Source organism: Cynocephalus volans, chromosome 4 (genome assembly GCF_027409185.1).
Source record: "Cynocephalus volans isolate mCynVol1 chromosome 4, mCynVol1.pri, whole genome shotgun sequence".
Taxonomy (NCBI): domain Eukaryota; kingdom Metazoa; phylum Chordata; class Mammalia; order Dermoptera; family Cynocephalidae; genus Cynocephalus; species Cynocephalus volans.
In genome coordinates this window covers 132,798,859-132,815,313 of record NC_084463.1, presented here as the reverse complement: position 1 = coordinate 132,815,313, position 16,455 = coordinate 132,798,859, and the positions used below count along the sequence as shown (strand labels likewise).

The following is a 16,455-nucleotide window of genomic DNA, read 5'->3' as shown; positions in this document are numbered from 1 at the left end:
CCCAGGCCTTTGGGGGATAACCCAGAAGGCCCAACCCTGCCACTCCACATGGTCTCTGACCCCAGTCCTGCACCTGCAGTATTCCCTGCCCTCCTGCAGTCTCAGGCTCCTGGTGGCCCACTCAGGGTAGAAGGACACACTGCTGGCCTCTGCAGCTGGTCCTGCCTGGGGCCTTCCTTGAGCAGCCCCGCAGGCTGCCTGCTTTGGGAAGCAGGTGACCCATGCCTGGCTGGGAGCTACCAGGCAGTGCAGAAATAGTCCACCTTTGCCAGCCGTCTGCTCAGTTCCCTTAGCAAGGCCCCAAGAGAGGACTTCTGATCTGACTTTTGTGGTCTTGTATGCATTCAAGTGACCTCAGGGAGGTCCACACACCACAGGTGACTGGGCCTCGCCAAAACCAGTGCCCAAAATGCAGCAGGAGCTCACCTTCTAGGCCGGGAAGGGAGCTGCAGGCTGTGGCCAGCTATATCCCTGGCCCAGACCCTTGATGAGGGGCTGCCCTGAGGCCATCCCCTGGCAAAGAGTCCTGGGAGATCCCAGTCCTCTGTGGGCAGAGGCTGGCAGGCTGTCTCTCCTCTCCCCCTGGCTGGGCTTTCTCCTAGACCCTCTGGTGCCTCTTCGTCTGGAGGGCCAGTCCTAACAGAGACCCACTGTGCTGGCCAGAGCCATGTTTACTTACATATTTGCCAGCTCCTTGTAGGGGCTGTTTCTTTAGCCAGCCAGAGAGAATTGTTTTTCTTTTTCCAACTGGGAACCTCACTAGGCTCTAGTATGATGGCAGAGTTTGTAACTTAGACCTCAGCAGAAGTAAATATAGTTTCCTCCTCCCAGACCTGCATGGGGGTTGTTTTGGGAGAACCCCAGGTCGGTCTGGGCTAGTCAGCAAGGTAAACTGGGGACATCCAGGCCAGGGCTCTGCGCTTTCTTTCCAAGAAAGCAGATACCCACAAGGGAGTCGGGATGTGGCTCTCATCTCCACATCGGATGCGTAGTGAAGATGAGGAAGTCAGGAGGTGGCCTTCTGAGGCTGGCCAGTTAGACAGTCATCTCCTCTGAGACCCAACCTCGCTCCTGGCTCATGTAGAATTTAGGTAGAATGAGCAATGAGCAGCGCGGTGCCTGGCACGGTGGAAGAGCCCTACTGTGAGAGTCAGGAGCCAACTGGCTTGAGCCAAGTCATCTTCCCTCCCTAGACCTCAGTTTCCCCCGCTGTGAATATCTTTTCTCCAGGGCTCACAAGGTTGTCATGAGGATCAACAGGAAACCACTCCACGGAAGGGAGCTTGTCATACAGGCAGGGAGTCAGGAGAGGGTCTCAGAGTTGGCTTCTAGAGGTGGGGTCTGGGGAAAACACAATGTTTGAGAGACTCAGCTTGAGCAAGGGAAGGTGGAGTGAGAGTAAGAGTTAGGGACCTGCAGACATCAACATGCAGACGGACAGGCCAGGGGGGCACGGCCAGGCCCCATGAGGGAGGAGCTGGATCGGCACTGTGGGTGCTGAGTGGGGACTTCTGCGCTGTGAGTCCATTTGGCATTCACACAGGGCCTCTTCCCGCCACAGATGATGATGCAGTATCTGTACTATGGAGGGACAGAATCCATGGAAATCCCCACCGCTGACATCCTAGAGGTGAGGATCTGGGGAGAGGACGTCCCCAGCTGCCCAGTCTCCCCTTTCATGCTGTACCCGTTTCCCCAGCTTAGACATCTGCAGGTCACAGCCCCACTCTCAGAAACATAGCATTTGCAGAGGCGAGGCCAGGAGGAAGGTGAAGAATGGGGGAGGCCTCAGTGAGAACCGTGTGGTTCCCTATAGGGTCTTTTCTCTCCACTAACAGCAAGTCGGTCTCAAGAGACCAGGGAGTTGTACACACCGCCAAGCCCGGCCTCCTGGGCCATGCCCCGGGGTCAGAAAGGGATGCCCAGTGGGGATGGTCAGGCCCAGGAGGACCAGAAGATGGCTGGGCCTCCCACTCACCTGGTTGCTGCTGGCCAGGGGCGCCTGGCTCCAAAGCTCATGTAAACAAATTGTGTAACTTATAGCTGAAGAGCTCCTGAGGTCAGAAATCCCAGCCAGCATTTGTCACCATCCTGTGCCTCCCAAAGTGTCCCAGCAAGTACCGAGATGGCCAGAATAAACCAAGGCCATCATTTCTTCCCCTCAGACTGTACCAGCTGGTGGCCTGGGCCCCTGGGGGTTGGGAGGAAGCAGGGCACAGGCCTGGCCATGGGTACCCAAGGCCTGCTTTGCCTCCCTCATAGCTGCTGTCGGCTGCCAGCCTGTTCCAGCTGGATGCCCTGCAGAGGCACTGTGAGATCCTGTGCTCCCAGACTCTCAGCGTGGAGAGTGCCGTGAACACCTACAAATATGCCAAGGTGAGGGCTGTGGACACCTGCTGCCACCTCCTGCCACCTGCTCTGCTCCACCCAGGCCTTGGCATCCCCTCCTCCCCGCGCTGTGGACAGGCAAGGAAGTGCACGTGGCCAGCCACTTTGCAGGGCAGTGTAGGGGCTGAGGGAGGGTTAGTAATGCCCTTGGTTGCCTAGCATCACCACCACACAGCAGTGGCGCAGCAGCTTAGGAGCTGCTTGGTTCACATTCCAGCTATGCAGCTCTGGGCTGTGGGACCTGGACACGTTGCCGAGCCTCTGAGTCAAATCAGTTTCACAGGTATTTCCTTGATATTCTTCCCCACCTGTGTCCGCCACATCTTCCCTGTCTCAGCAGATAGCAGAGTCGTCTGCTCAGTTGCTCAGACTCAAAACATAGGGGTCATTTGATTTTTTAAAATCTCCCACGTTAGCCACATACAAGCCATCTCTGAAACATGTCAACAGCCTCTTCTCTTCCATCTCCACTGTGCCCACCTGCCCCAAGCCACCGTCATCTCTGTCTTAGACCATTGCATCAGCCTGGTCCTTGGCCTTCGCCCTGCAATCCACAAGGTTCTTTCAAAAGTGCAAAGACCACATCACTCCCCTACTTAAACCCTCCAAAGGTTTCCACTGTTTTGCAGACTAGATACAACCCAGGCCCTTATCACGCTTTACAAGTCCCCCCTCTTCCCTCATTCAGCCACGCAGCCTGTGTTCTTTCTCAGCTTGTGCCTAACCTGGGACTCTTGTGACAACCGTCCCCTCATTCTCTAAAGCTCTTTCCCAGCTCTTCCCAAGACAAACCCTCTGTTCTCAGCTGATGTCCCCAGACCTCCCCTGGCCTTCCACAAGCCACTGTGTCTCTACCACGTCACCAGCTTTTATCTTCACAGCCTTGAGTGCTGTCTACACTTACCTTGTCTGGTTGGTTCCTTGGATTCTGTCTTTCCTGGACTAGAACATCTGCTCCAGCGAGCACTTGATATTTACTAAATTAACAGTTATAGACCATCTACCACATGAACACTCATGTGCTGGCCCTTGTGCTGGGTCGTGGACAGTCCCTGTACCTTCCCTTACGAAGGGAGATTCCAATCCACTGGGGTGACTGGTGTTCCACAAGTGTCACCAGTGTGACAGAGACAAAGAAAATGATGGGAGCCAAGAACAAGACTAAATGAACGTTCCTGGTGGCATAGCTGGGATGTGAGCCCGGATGGGGTCCATTCCAAGATGCTTCAGAAGGAATTCAGATAAGGGGAGGCAGCCTCAGGATGCAGGGCCAGGGTGGGGCTGTGCTAAGGCTGTGGGCCTCATGCCACCTCTCCCTCTCCGGCAGATCCACAATGCCCCAGAACTGGCGCTGTTCTGTGAGGGCTTCTTCCTCAAGCACATGAAAGCCCTGCTGGAGCAGGACTCCTTCCGGCAGCTCATCTACGGCCGCAGCAGCAAAGTGCAGGGCCTGGACCCCCTGCAGGACCTGCAGAGCACACTGGCCGAGCGAGTGCACTCTGTCTACATCACCTCCCGGGTGTGAGGCGGGTGCCAAGGACGGCTGGTTGAGGCCCTCTTGGAGCCAGGCTCATGGGGCTGTTTCCCCCTCCTTCCCCAGATGTCCTCTCTGGTGTTGATCTGTCCTTGGGTAGGCACATGTGCCCTGAGCCCCCGCATCACTGGGCAATCCCACCCTCAACCCCTCTGTCCCAGATCCAACCATGTGCTCCACCAGTGATGGGTGAAGGGGGAATGTGGCAAAAAGGTGGCCCCTCTCTCCATGCTCCCTCCCCCACCACAGCTAGCCACTGTGCACTAGTCCTGTGTGCCCTGTCCCTCCTGATCCACCTGCCCCAGCCCCTTCTGATCATGCCTTCTAAGCTCTGCCACCTCAAGGGCTTAGTAAGCTAAGCCTATCCAATGGGGGCTCTTGGGAGTATGGGTGTCCTTATGAATGTATAGAATGTATGCTGTCTGGGCCCCAGGCGACTTAATTCAAAGCTAGCATTTGTCTTCTAAATGTCACGTAAGAAAGGCTGTCCAAGTCCCTGGACTTACTCAAGGCTGTGCTTTTGAAAGGTTGACATGGGCCTCCAGGGGGCCTGGGGAATCCCTGCACAGATGGCTACATTGAGTCTGGGCCTACAGAGATCTTCCCTTTGGGACTGCCAGCTTGCTCAGTTGGTGGCTTCTGAGCCAAGGGTGGCATGGGAGTGCCAGGAGTACAATGCAGGAAACTGGTGGCCTCAGCTCTCGTTGCTGCTGTTTTTAGAGGCCAAAGTCAAGGGGTCACTTCTGAAACCTCAGGCCTAGGCTCAGGAAGCAGAACCTAAACGTCCTCCCTGGTCGTCTCTGAAGTGAAAGTTTCCTTTACTTTAGAACTGGAAAACTGGGCAAACACTCACCACTGGGAGCTGTGGCTCTTGGGGATAAAGGACAGGGCACTGGGGGTGGAAGGGCTGGGAGAAGAGGACATTCTGCTGTGTCCCTTCCCCTACCTACCTTGTGTTCTTTAGGCCCTGGGCTCACCTGGGGTGGAGGTGCAGCATCAGGTCCAATACCTTTCGTACTTATGGGCCAGACACTGGGCAGCATCGAGGACAGTTCGCTCTGGGTGTAGCCTTCTTCAGCTGTGTGGCCGCACCTTAGAAACTATTTATTCACCCAAAGCCCCAGGCATTTCAGGAGGTGTCACATCAGTCACCTTGAAAAGCCCCTGGGCACTTGCAATCCTGGAAAATATTTTTGACTAGCCGCTTGAGCTGGATGTGCAAAGGATAGGTGTTATTTTATTGCTGTAATATTGTATGATACTGTAACTGTACATTAATGTCACCTACTGTAAATGTACCATGGTTTTATTAACAATAAATACTCATTAACGATGACCTTAGCCTCATTGCTTCTGGTGGCAGGTTGCTCAGAGTTCAGAGCTTGGGAGGAGCCCATTAGGACCAAGAAGGAAACCCAGAGCTGATTCTGTGTTACTCAGGTCTCCCCATCTCTCAGAGGGAAAGACACTCCCCACCCCCAAAGCAATGCTGTGGCCGCTCCACACTCCTCTCTCCCCTGCGACCTAAGACTGGATCCGTCCCTCGCCCACCACGGGCAAGGTACTTCCCTCCCTGGCGCTGTCTCCCTCCCTGTCCTGGGAGACGAAGGAGATGTCAGATAGCTCACGTTCATTAGGCACATATGCGCCACTAAGCTGAACAGGAGTCAGATGGCTGAGGAATGAGACTGTGTCAGGGGCCTTCCTGATCCCTTCCCCAGCCCCCGATGTGAGAGCTGTTCTGGGGTTATCTTCATTCAGAGGTGTGTGCAAACCCTGGCACAGACCAAAACTGTGTGGCCCACCTCGGGGCGGGGCTTCACCCAGGGCTGGTCTGATGAGAGGATCCTGTCCCTCGGTGGCTGCTGCCTACAGTGGGGGCACAGGCAGAGGTAATGGAAAGAGGATGGGGAGCTGGTGACTCAGGCCCAAGAGTTTTCTGGGGCCTGTTTGTAGTTTTAGGTGCAAAGTCCGGGGAGAAATAAAAGTTTTTCTTTTTTTTTTTTTTTGTCATTTTTTCGTGACCGGCACTCAGCCAGTGAGTGCACTGGTCATTCCTATATAGGATCCGAACCCGCGGCGGGAGCGTCGCCGCGCTCCCAGCGCAGCACTCTACCGAGTGCGCCACAGGCTCGGCCCGAAATAAAAGTTTTTAAAATGTTCCCTACCTGAGTCAGGAAAAGACACTCCTAAGGCCACTGGGTGCCTGACCCAGAGTGGCTGTGGTTCAGTGACAAGCCAGAACTTGGGAGTGAGGGGGTAGGGGTGGTGACATGAAGACTTCACTGAATCAATTTCAGGTAGGGCCCGTTTCCCACATTTGCTGGTGTGGGGTCAAGCAGGGGAGCTGCAGTCCCAGCCTGGAGCCCTGGACACAGTGGGGAGGGGAGAGGGGACCCTGCGGCCATGTGAACCCATGGCGCCCTCCGGGGGCTGCAGGGAAGTGCACTTTTTGGCAACATCTTTTGGCCCCTGTGAAAGCAGTGGAGGGACTTAAGATCTGGAGTGGCTACCCTTCAGGGGTCTGTGTCCACCCTCCCCACGAGTTCTCCCATACCCCACCACCTTCAGGACATGCCTGTCAGTACCCTGGCTAAAAGGCAAGATCTAGTTACAATCTGGCTCCAGACAGGGGCTCAGCAGTTTTCTTTCGGGGGATGTTAAAAGGAAGGGGAGGTACAAGGGAAAGATGGGGCCCCTTTGAGCCCACGTGTAGCAGAAACACAGTCTTGAAACGCTCAAAATAAACTAGAAAAAAATCATTCTTCTAAGGGGCTAGGACTCTAATGGAAATGCGGTGTTCCATCACTTACTCCTGGCAGCTGGACCTCCTCCTAATTCAGGGCCTGTTCTCCCCCAGCTGCCCACTTCGCATGACTAGTAGCCACAGGCAGGCTGGGAGAGAAGAGCTGATTTCTCCTTACAGGAGCCTTTCATAATAAGGGGCTGAAAGTATCAGTTACACATAGGGATTTCGCTGTACCCCAGTTGTTCCACAATAAGCCAGCACTTACACAGCAGGCACCTGAACCTTCGTCTCTAAAGGAAACCCTTCTCCAAATGGGGAGGGTGCCAGAGGTGGACCCTGGACCACCAAGGCTGACACTGAGAGTGCCTTCTTCCAAGGAAGCGTTTCACTTTCCCCTCTGCTCTCTGCCCACTACCCTTCCCCACCAGAAGTTCCCCGTGCCACATGCACAGCTCTCCGCTCAACAGAACCAGCCCAAGGCTGCCTCAGGCCTTCCCTCTCAGGCCGCCTTTCAGGCCCCCTTCACAGAATCCCTGTGATGTTCAACTTTAACCAGCTGTTCGCAGAATAAGGGCATCCCCTTCTCCCCACCTCCTGAAATTGCCTATTCAGGCCAAGGGGCTTCCAGCTCCGCCCCCTCCTCCAGGCCTGCAGAGTGGCTGCCAGTGTCAGTGCCGTAATAGCTCCAGATAATGAGTCTACATTTTTCCAAGGTGACGGTCCCTTGTTTCTGCCCCTCCCCCACCTCCCAGCTTCGGTGGCCCCCTTTGTGTCCCATCTCCTGGTCACTCCGGAGTCCTCTGGGACTGCCAGGCCAGATGAGCAGTGGAAGTACTGAAGCAGGCCAGTGTCAGCCCCTCCTGGCTCAGGGGTGGGGAGACCATTCAGGACCCTTCTTTGTTCAGGCTTCTTCAGCCCCCTCCCCATCTAGCTGGCCTATCTGAATTCATTTTGCAAGTGACATTTCCTGAGACAGACAGCCGAGCTTTACAGATGTCACTCTGTCTGGGGGCCAGATGGTGAGGTCTCGGGGAGGCATGCCTCTTCAGGTTTGAAGGAAAATCTAAGATCACGAACACAAAATGTGGAGCCCTGTTTAGGAACACACACTTTGCAGGTCTAACTGCAAAGTGCGTGCTCTTTGTTGTCCAAGCAGGACTCTGTAGCTGAGATTGTGGTTTTGGAACAACATAGCCAGTCTTTATTCAGTAGCCTTAGAGCTGGGCGTAAATGAGCAGCTCCCTAGTTGGATCAGAGGACAGTGCCCAGGGCCCAAAGAGATTTAGTGGGCACTTGCCATGTGCCAGGCACCATTCTACGCTCTTCCTACTCTACTCCACCCACCTCTCACCACATCCCTGTGACGCGGACCTGGAAGGCAGGCAGAGTGAAGTAACATGCTCAAGGTCATAGCAAGGGTCAGGGCAGAGCCAGTATCAAAGCCCTTGCTTCACAGCCCACTCTCACTTGCACCCCAGAGCCGAGCCAGCTGGATGGGCTTTGGGGCTGAAGACACCGAACACTAGATCTTACCTGTAGGGTGATGTACTTTAATAACTTTTATGATACCATCCAACTCCAGCCACCTAAGGTTTGGACTCTGCTTTTTGGCCACACTTTCCTGAGAAAATTCTCTTTAAAAGGCAGGCTCAGGCGCCCACCTGAGAAAATACATAAAAATTATTCTCGTGTCCCCTCTCAACAAAGTTTCCTACAGACTTAACAGAGATTCTGTAGGCAAGAAGCTGCAGGACCAGGAAACAAAAGTCCCCTATGTCCAGGTCTCAACAGTCTGGAGACAAGGTGCAGCAGTCCTAGGGACAGGCACAGCACCTGCTCGTCTCTCTCTGGGAGCTGCATGTTGAGTACCCTTTGGTCCCAAAGCACCCCTGTCCTTCTGTTAGATTTCTAGAACCCAAATCACATATTAGGGCTAAGGAAAGGTTCTTTGAACTCACTGTGGAATCCATCAAACAAACATACCAAAGTACGTGTGAAGTCACCAGATAATTTCTGTCCCCAACAAATGGAGGGGACAAACGACTTGGCCAAATTTAAGGAGGAAAGAAGGCACAGCTAGGTGGCTTCCAGGCACACCAAGCCCCTCCAGGTGACCACAGCACCATTCAATGCCTGCCACTTCTCCCACAGGCTTGTGGGCTGGGAAGCCCTAGCCATGCTGCCCACCTTTGGCCTTGACACCAAAACCCTCCAAATTCTACCTGGCAGCCTAGATCCACAAGAAGAAACGGCAACATACAACTTCCATATACATGGCTTTCATGATCGCCCACAGGCACTTGGGTCTTTCTAGGATGTTATTTATTAAAAATATATACCCCTCCCCTCTCCGCTGCTAGCAAAAGGTCCTTTTCCAACATTTTTTCCCAAATGGATGAAATAACAGGCCTTAGGGACTCGGATGTCATATCCTACCCAAATTAAGGGCTCAGGTTTTTCTGAGACACTGGGGCAGCAGCCCTGCTAGATGGAGCCAGGAGCAGAATGGCATACAGCCACAGTCAGGACCGGGGACCCTCAGTCTGCCAGGGGCTCTTGCTGCTTTTAACAGCCTAGGCTGCCGCCCCATCCAGCCAGAGAGGAGGTCCGGGCATGTCCTCATGGGTCGGCTGCTTACGCCAGAGTTCCTCGTCACTATTTCTTCCACTTCAGTTTCATATCTTTTTTGTTCTTTGTGTCCCTGTTTCTTTTCAACTTCTTGTTCTGTTTGGGTTCTTGTTTGGCTTCCAACTTTCTTTTCTTGTCACTGGAGAAGAAAAAAATCAGGAGCAGAAAGAATGAAATATGCACAGGTCTGAAATGTCTCAGACTGCTTTGCTTTGTCTGAAAAAGGGTTTCCACCGTCTGACAACTGATGTGAGAACACCCAGTCATACACAAATGTCCTCTGCAGATCTATGGCAGGAATTGTGCTGGGAACCAGGGAGACATCACATAGACCCAGCTTCTGCCCGGCCAGAGCTCCTAGTCTGTAGCAGGACACCTAATATCAGGGGGTTCTCTTCAGAGTGCTCTGTGTTCCACGTCACAGCAAAGATTCCCTCCTGCCACTCTCACCATTGGGGTTACCCCAGAAGCCAGAGATATTATCCCAGTGACCCTGAAGACAGTCCTAAAACAAAGCATGAGGCTCCAGGGAAAACCCTGCAATACTTTCTGATGTACTTCTGTTATTTTATTTCAAATAAAACCAAAAGGAACCGGAACTAGGTTATACCTCGCAGCTGGCCACTGGATTCCTGAGAGTTTGACACAGGAATTGCTCAGCAAATAGCCACCTTCCATTAAGGAACCTTAAAGGTTAATTCTCTCCAACGGTATTCTGCCCTGGGAACAAATACCTCCTCCCCACAAGGACAGAGTAAATAGGGTTGTCTAGAGACCACTAACTTCACATGAATGAAGTACCTCTCAGGGGAAAACAATAAGAAAGAAAAGCAAGGCCTTGAAGAATATTTAACAATAGTGTTTTTTCCTCAAAAAGTGCAAACTTTCACATTTATTCAGGGCCCTCAAGCACATGCACCACCACACATGCTGATTTGGTTCAGGAGGCTCCTCAGCAGGAGAGGCCAAACTCTGCAGAGCATAGAACTGGGCCATCTACACAGGAGGCATGTTCCCAGGCCTTCTGTTCCAGTCAATGCCACCACGCTCAAGGCCAAAGCCATTATGGGCCCTGTGCTGCACTTGCCATATCGTCCAAACCAGGAATAGGACACACTGATGGCAGGCTTCTGTGCCACATCACAGAGCATCTGGGAAATGAAGTGGCATCAATCTGGAACCTTCAACATGCCACAGTGATTTATGGAGACTACAGAAGATAATATCTGACCTTTGGGATCTATGGTTCCTAGAGTCACAAGGTTCCTCTTTCTTAATGTTCACAAAATATAAACTCATAAGGGGACCCCATCAGTAACTGTGGCAATGCCAAGAACCACCCCCAACCCCAAACCAGGTGGGGAAGCCTCATCTCCAGAGGCTGTGGGCAAGGGAGGCCTCATTCTATTCCCAAGGAAAACTCCAATAAAGGTTGCAGCCCAAGCAACGCTGTTTATCTACAAATGTATCACTGCAGATTAGAAGCATGGAGGTAAGGGCTTCAGAGTCATCTAGGGACTCCTGGGGTCCCCAAGACCCCTTCAGGTGGTCCATGAGGTCAAAACTATCTTAATAATTATACTGATACATTATGTGCCTTTTTCATTTTCATTCACTCACAAATGTTCAGTGTTCTAGAGCTACAAGACCTGACAGCAAGAGAGTGAATGCAGAAGCACATAAGAATCCATCTGCGTTCTATCAGCCAGATAGGAAAGATATCTGCCAAAATATAAGTGCGAAACAATGCCACTCTTCTAAGATTTTTATGAAAAAAAGAAGTATTTTTTTCAAGACAACAAAAAAATCATGAGTCCATTATTGTTCATTTTGAATGAATATCTTTTAAATTTCTCAGCTTTTAATTTCTAATAGGAGAAAAATCGATAGATATGACCCACATAACAAAAGATCTCTGGGGTCCTTAATTGTTTTTAAGATATAAAGGAACTCTAGACCCAAAACTTTGAGAACCCTGGCTTAAAGGAAGGATAGAAAAGTGGTTAAAACGGTGGGCTCTGCAGTGGACAAACCTGGTCCCGACACTGACTCTGTGTCTCACTAGCTGTGTGCTTCCAGGGAAGTTACTTAACCCCTGAGAGCCTTGGTTACTTCATCTTTACAGCAACGATGGTACTAAAACAGCTCCTCGTGTTCTGGGGCCTGAATGACACCCTGCAGTAAAGCCCACAGGTAAGTCTCAGTGGCAGCTCCTGACTGCTCTCTAAAGCCCATCTCCGGCAGGCCCGGGGCCGTGGTGTGGCAGGGAATACAAGCAGTGAAGAGGTCCAGGCCTATGCGATAGGCCTGCCTGATCTGCACGAGGTGTGCTACAAAGCTAGCAACCAGGGGACTCTCAAAGGAAAGAACCACAACTTTTTTCTCAAAGCTTGAGCTCCAACCTCCTATTGCCCAGTGAAGTTACAGAGAAGCTGAGAGGCCAGAAAGCCGCTCCTGCCACATATGTGTTAGACTGCAGGCCCTCACCTTTTCAGGCTGACGATGGACGCATTCTGACCAACTTTGTTCAAAACTTCATTCCACTCTTCATCATCTCCACGGATTATGTATCTAAAAAAAGGATATTTCAAGGCCGGCTTGAAAGAAGAGGGGACTGCTTAAAAGAAAATACGACAGTAACAACATTCTTTTCAGACACTTCCTGCCATGAAAGCCAGACTGAACTGTGTCAGCACTTGAACAGCAAAGAAGGAGATGTCAGGCAGCAGGGCCAGGAGACGAGCAGCTTAGCTCCACCGGACAGACGCTTCATAGGAGCAAGTGTGGCCAGGCCAGCCCGCAGAGGCCAGTGAGAGGACAGTCCTCAGAGAAGGCAGTCTGCCCAGCCTCTCCCATCTGACTCTCATCCACCAACCACCATAGAAGCCTGTCACCCCCCACGTCTTTCTACTCACTCTTCCCTCCAGGCGGTTTTCCAAAAGCCCTTGAACTGCCCTTGAACTCTACTCTCCCTGCCCTGCCCACCCCTTTTGGACCTAGCTGTCCTGGCAACCAAGGTTCTGACACTGCAAAACTGAGGGCAAAAACTAGAGCCCTGACCAGGGACTCCTGGCCACCTCCATCTCACCTATCCAACAGCCACCATCACTAATGATCCAGCAAGGGGACTACAGGTCACAGAGGCTGGGAGACTACTAATCCTGGAGTGACTATTCACATCAATCCAGAAGAGGGGTCAGGGGTAACACCAGTATAGCCGAAGCTCAAAAGGGACTAGGATTCCCAGTACCCAGAGGGTTTTACAGCAAGGGGTGTTTTGTTTGTTTGTTTTGGGCAGAACCCTATCTTCAAACAAATTCACATGTAAGAGGCAAATAAAGCAAAACAACCATTAAAAGTTAGATGCTCACACAATCAGCATCCGCCTTCCTGGAAGGACTATTGAGGTGTGATGTGGAAACCTGGGTATCTAGTGAACACAACTTGAAAGTCAAAGTGGCGGAGCTGATCTGGGGAAACCAAATCCTCCAACATCAAACTAGTCAGGAGGTTTTTAACTATTAGTGCTCCTAAAACCAATCCCAGGAAACAGCTTCTAGGGCACCTGGAATGTGGATTAGAAGAAACCTGCTGACAGATTCTCAGGACTCAGAGCCAAGGCAAAGCCTTCACTTCCCATGAGCAGCAGAGGAACCTTACTGTGAGAGGTCCATGTTCTTCAGCTTCCCCACCTCCTTCCTGTGCTTCTCCTGGAATTCCTTTGCAGCTTCATCCTGCAGTCAAGGATCCAGACAGAGAGTAGGTCAGAGATGAGGTGTGAACAAAACACAGAAAAAGATGAAGGGAGGGCAGATTTGACAATGATAAGCAAACATTTCCTTCCATTCAGTTTACCCTCAAACCATTATAGGCAGCTGTTACTAAAGTATATATGTATATAAAGTATGCATTTTAAAAAGTGACTTAAAAGGAAAAACATTTAAAATGGTAGAGGCTGGACTCCTGACTCTCACACACTCGGTAGGAGGCATGACTCCAGGCCCGTGTGCACCCAAGCACACCAGGGCTGGAGAGGCAAAGGAAGAGCACTCAGGGAAGGCAGGACGCGACACTCGCGCGCACCACATGGCACCACCTGGCTTGGTTAGTGTGGAGGACTCTTCCTAACGCAGAAGGGGGGAGACATCTGCATTCACAAGCCAAAGGCAGCCAAATGAAAAGCTGGGACTCCCAAGGCCCTCAGCAGGGACCTACCAGGTCATCACTCAGCGTCTTCATCGTGGGCTCCATGACCACATCCTTCACTGCCACCATCTGCTCCTCAATGGCCTTTTCCTGCACTTCATTAAATAGCTACAAAAGACAAGCATCAAGAAGCAGAAGATGAAGGAGCAGCAGAGGCCCAGTTGCTCATTACTAAGGCATTTTTTACTGCCTTAAGAAAAGGTACACATTTTCAAGACACAAAGCAATACCCTACATAGTTGAGAAGTGTGGCTATTCATATAAGAGTAAAAACACAGACTAGATACATATCAAATTCCTAACAGTGGTGCCGCTGGGAGAGAGCACAGAACTTTACAGATGCAGCAGAAGTCCCCTATTTCCTAGGTGTGTGAGCATGTGTGTGAAGATCTGCAGGAAACACAGCCAAATGTTAGCACCTGTTCATCTTGGGGGCAGGGAGTGGGTATCATTATTCGAAAGAGACTAAGAACCTGCCCTCAGGCTGAGGTTACCTTCACAACTTTGCGGATGATCCGGTTGAAAAGTCCCATCAACTGGCCCGAGGGCAGCTCAATCTCCTTTTCCAGCTGGTCCACAGACTTATGCTGCAGGCCAATCCCCAAGAGAAGAGCCTAGAGGGTAGAAAATCTGCTACAGTGGCCTTCAGGATAGGTCCTTGCCCATTAAAAATGGCACCCAGAACCAGAGTTATCCTCTTTTGACCAAAGCTATCTGGTACAAAATACAGACTGGCACTGTTTTGGCATCTTCTTTTTCATCCTGTTACTGAAATCATCAAGAAACACTCCCTCTTCCTGAAATCCCCAAACTGACTTTTATTATCCTGACAAATATCTGCTTCCCAACTACATTACAAGTGTGGGCATTCCTGGGCCTCTGAGGTAAGTAACAGGGCAATGCGGTGGGGCTGGAAGAACATAGGTTCAAACTGCAGCCCCCCTGCCTGCTGACTGCACGGCTGGGCACACTACCCACCCTCAGAGCCAGGTTTCCTGATGTGTAGAATGAGGAGACCAATACCCACCTATCAGATCTGTGAGGAATTAAAGGCACAAAATTGTGTCAAAGCATCCCACCCAATCCCCACAAATCAACAATTCCACAATGCCCACTTCTCATCCCCACACGAACACCGAGTAACTTACCGACTGAGCAGCAGACAGGGCCAGGTCCCCCAGCTGGTTCAGGAAATACACGCGGGAGATGGCCGGTATCAAGTCCATGATGAGGTGATAGTCAACCATGTTCCGTGAGTACATCTCCAGCCGCTTCAGGTCATAGGGAAGGAAGAGTGCTTCCAGCTCAACCCGGCTTAGGGCTATACACATGACACAGAACCAGATGGGTCAGCTCAGCCAGAGGCCCTCACAGGGTCTGACGGGATTCCCGAGACAGCACACGGAACAGGCCCCAGATGGCACCCTAACCCACAGAAGCCATCAAAAAGTGCCTGGCCACTGGTACAACACAGCTCGGAGCCAGCAGTGACCCCACCCTTCTCCTGCCAAAGAGGAGGCAGCTCCAGGCCATTCGGTGAGGAAGGGGTTGGGGGGGGGGGGACAGTACAGCTGGCATGTGACCCTTGCTCAGAGTTCCCACGCCAACACACAGTACCAAGGAAAGGCTCCCAGTGCCCAGGGATTAGAAGAACAACACTCTTTTCCCACTCTGTCACTTCATCCAACTCAAGGAACACAGACTTTTCCATCAAAATATAATTGGCAAAAAGAAAAAACAGTACACACATATATACACACAAACATATGTGTATACATACATATATATAAAATAGGCAACAGAAAAAAAAAACAGCTGTTAATCCTAATGATCCCTTACACACTGTTTTGTAACTATTCAAGCAGAATTTATAGGCACGAAGCAATTCTATGTGTTGGCCACAGAAGGTTGACAGCATATTCCTATTACGGCTTCACGAATCAGGAGACTAAGCCTCAGAGGTTGAGCACTTAGTTCTCCTAGGTCAGAGGATTTAAAATGGGTTTCATAATTAACTAGCTGAATGAACTTATTTGATGGTCAAATTGCATCCCTGAAGTCTTGTCATGAAAATAAAAGATGGCATGGCCTGGGACAGAACAGGGGCCTGGTGAGTGGGAGGTGGTCAGTGGGAGACTGAGAACTAGAACCAGGCCTCAATCCGTTGTCCAGCACTCTTCCAAGACACCACACCTGCCACGTGCCTTCCACATGACCAACGACCACTGATCTTGCCACCTCTGTCCCCACCCAGCTCACCTGGCTGGGCTGGTCTCCCCACGTTCCGGTTCTGAATGATGTTCAGAGCCAGGGAAGGAGAGAAGGTGCTGAACTGGTAGGACAGCAAGGCTAGGAACCGTCTTCGGAAATCTGTGGGGTACAAGACACAGAGTTAGCAACCTGGTTGTGCCCCACCCACCCGCCAGCCACCACCTGGGTGTCCCCCCTCCACTCCTCAATCACCTTTCCAAAAGGCCACAAGCCAGGCTCCCTGGTCAGCCTCATCTTCCTCAGCCAGCGTCTTGAGCATGATGCATGAGTGCTCTCCCGTCAGGTCATTCTGGGGAATGCACGCTCTCAATTGGCACCGAGAACCCCCCTTTTTGAATGACCCACCATTGGTAAAGGGCAAGCATGCAGAGAAGGAAGACTCAGCGCTTCCATGGGTCTTTCTTTCCTCCCCAGCTGCAGGAGGCGGCCTTCTGGAGCAGAGCCCCCGGCTTCACAGTGCCCACATCACCTCAGTCCACACACAGGGTTTCAAAAACCACTCTGTCCTGCATCTCACTAAGAGGTGCCACGGACATGCAGCAGAGCTGCTCAGATCTTCAGCACACAACTTCTGCTCGGGACCCACAAGGTGAGGCACTTGCTCCTTTCAGGTAGATTCTGAAGTCAAGAGTCATGACAGCTTAAACTCCACATGATCTAATCAACGTGTTTTTGGTGG

The 16,455-nt window shown here is 51.6% G+C and overlaps 2 protein-coding genes across 5 annotated transcripts in view; one reads left to right on the top strand and one right to left on the bottom strand.

The window, feature by feature from the left end:
- Positions 1 to 3,996, top strand: part of ABTB2 (ankyrin repeat and BTB domain containing 2) — a 163,131-nt gene extending 159,135 nt beyond the window's left edge. For both annotated transcript variants that reach the window (XM_063094258.1, XM_063094256.1), the window contains 3 exons: positions 1,562 to 1,630; positions 2,263 to 2,376; positions 3,716 to 3,996. In XM_063094258.1, coding sequence (XP_062950328.1) covers positions 1,562 to 1,630; positions 2,263 to 2,376; positions 3,716 to 3,913 — 381 coding nt within the window. In that variant the 3' untranslated portion in view covers positions 3,914 to 3,996. The remainder of the gene's footprint in view (positions 1 to 1,561; positions 1,631 to 2,262; positions 2,377 to 3,715) is intronic.
- Positions 3,997 to 8,976: 4,980 nt separating this feature from the next.
- Positions 8,977 to 16,455, bottom strand: part of NAT10 (N-acetyltransferase 10) — a 38,714-nt gene continuing 31,235 nt past the window's right edge. For all 3 annotated transcript variants that reach the window (XM_063094453.1, XM_063094455.1, XM_063094454.1), the window contains 8 exons: positions 15,969 to 16,065; positions 15,765 to 15,875; positions 14,654 to 14,826; positions 14,000 to 14,119; positions 13,515 to 13,613; positions 12,960 to 13,033; positions 11,787 to 11,870; positions 8,977 to 9,438 (listed from right to left, as the gene is read on the bottom strand). In XM_063094453.1, the coding sequence (XP_062950523.1) occupies positions 9,327 to 9,438; positions 11,787 to 11,870; positions 12,960 to 13,033; positions 13,515 to 13,613; positions 14,000 to 14,119; positions 14,654 to 14,826; positions 15,765 to 15,875; positions 15,969 to 16,065 (870 nt within the window). In that variant the 3' untranslated portion in view covers positions 8,977 to 9,326. The remainder of the gene's footprint in view (positions 9,439 to 11,786; positions 11,871 to 12,959; positions 13,034 to 13,514; positions 13,614 to 13,999; positions 14,120 to 14,653; positions 14,827 to 15,764; positions 15,876 to 15,968; positions 16,066 to 16,455) is intronic.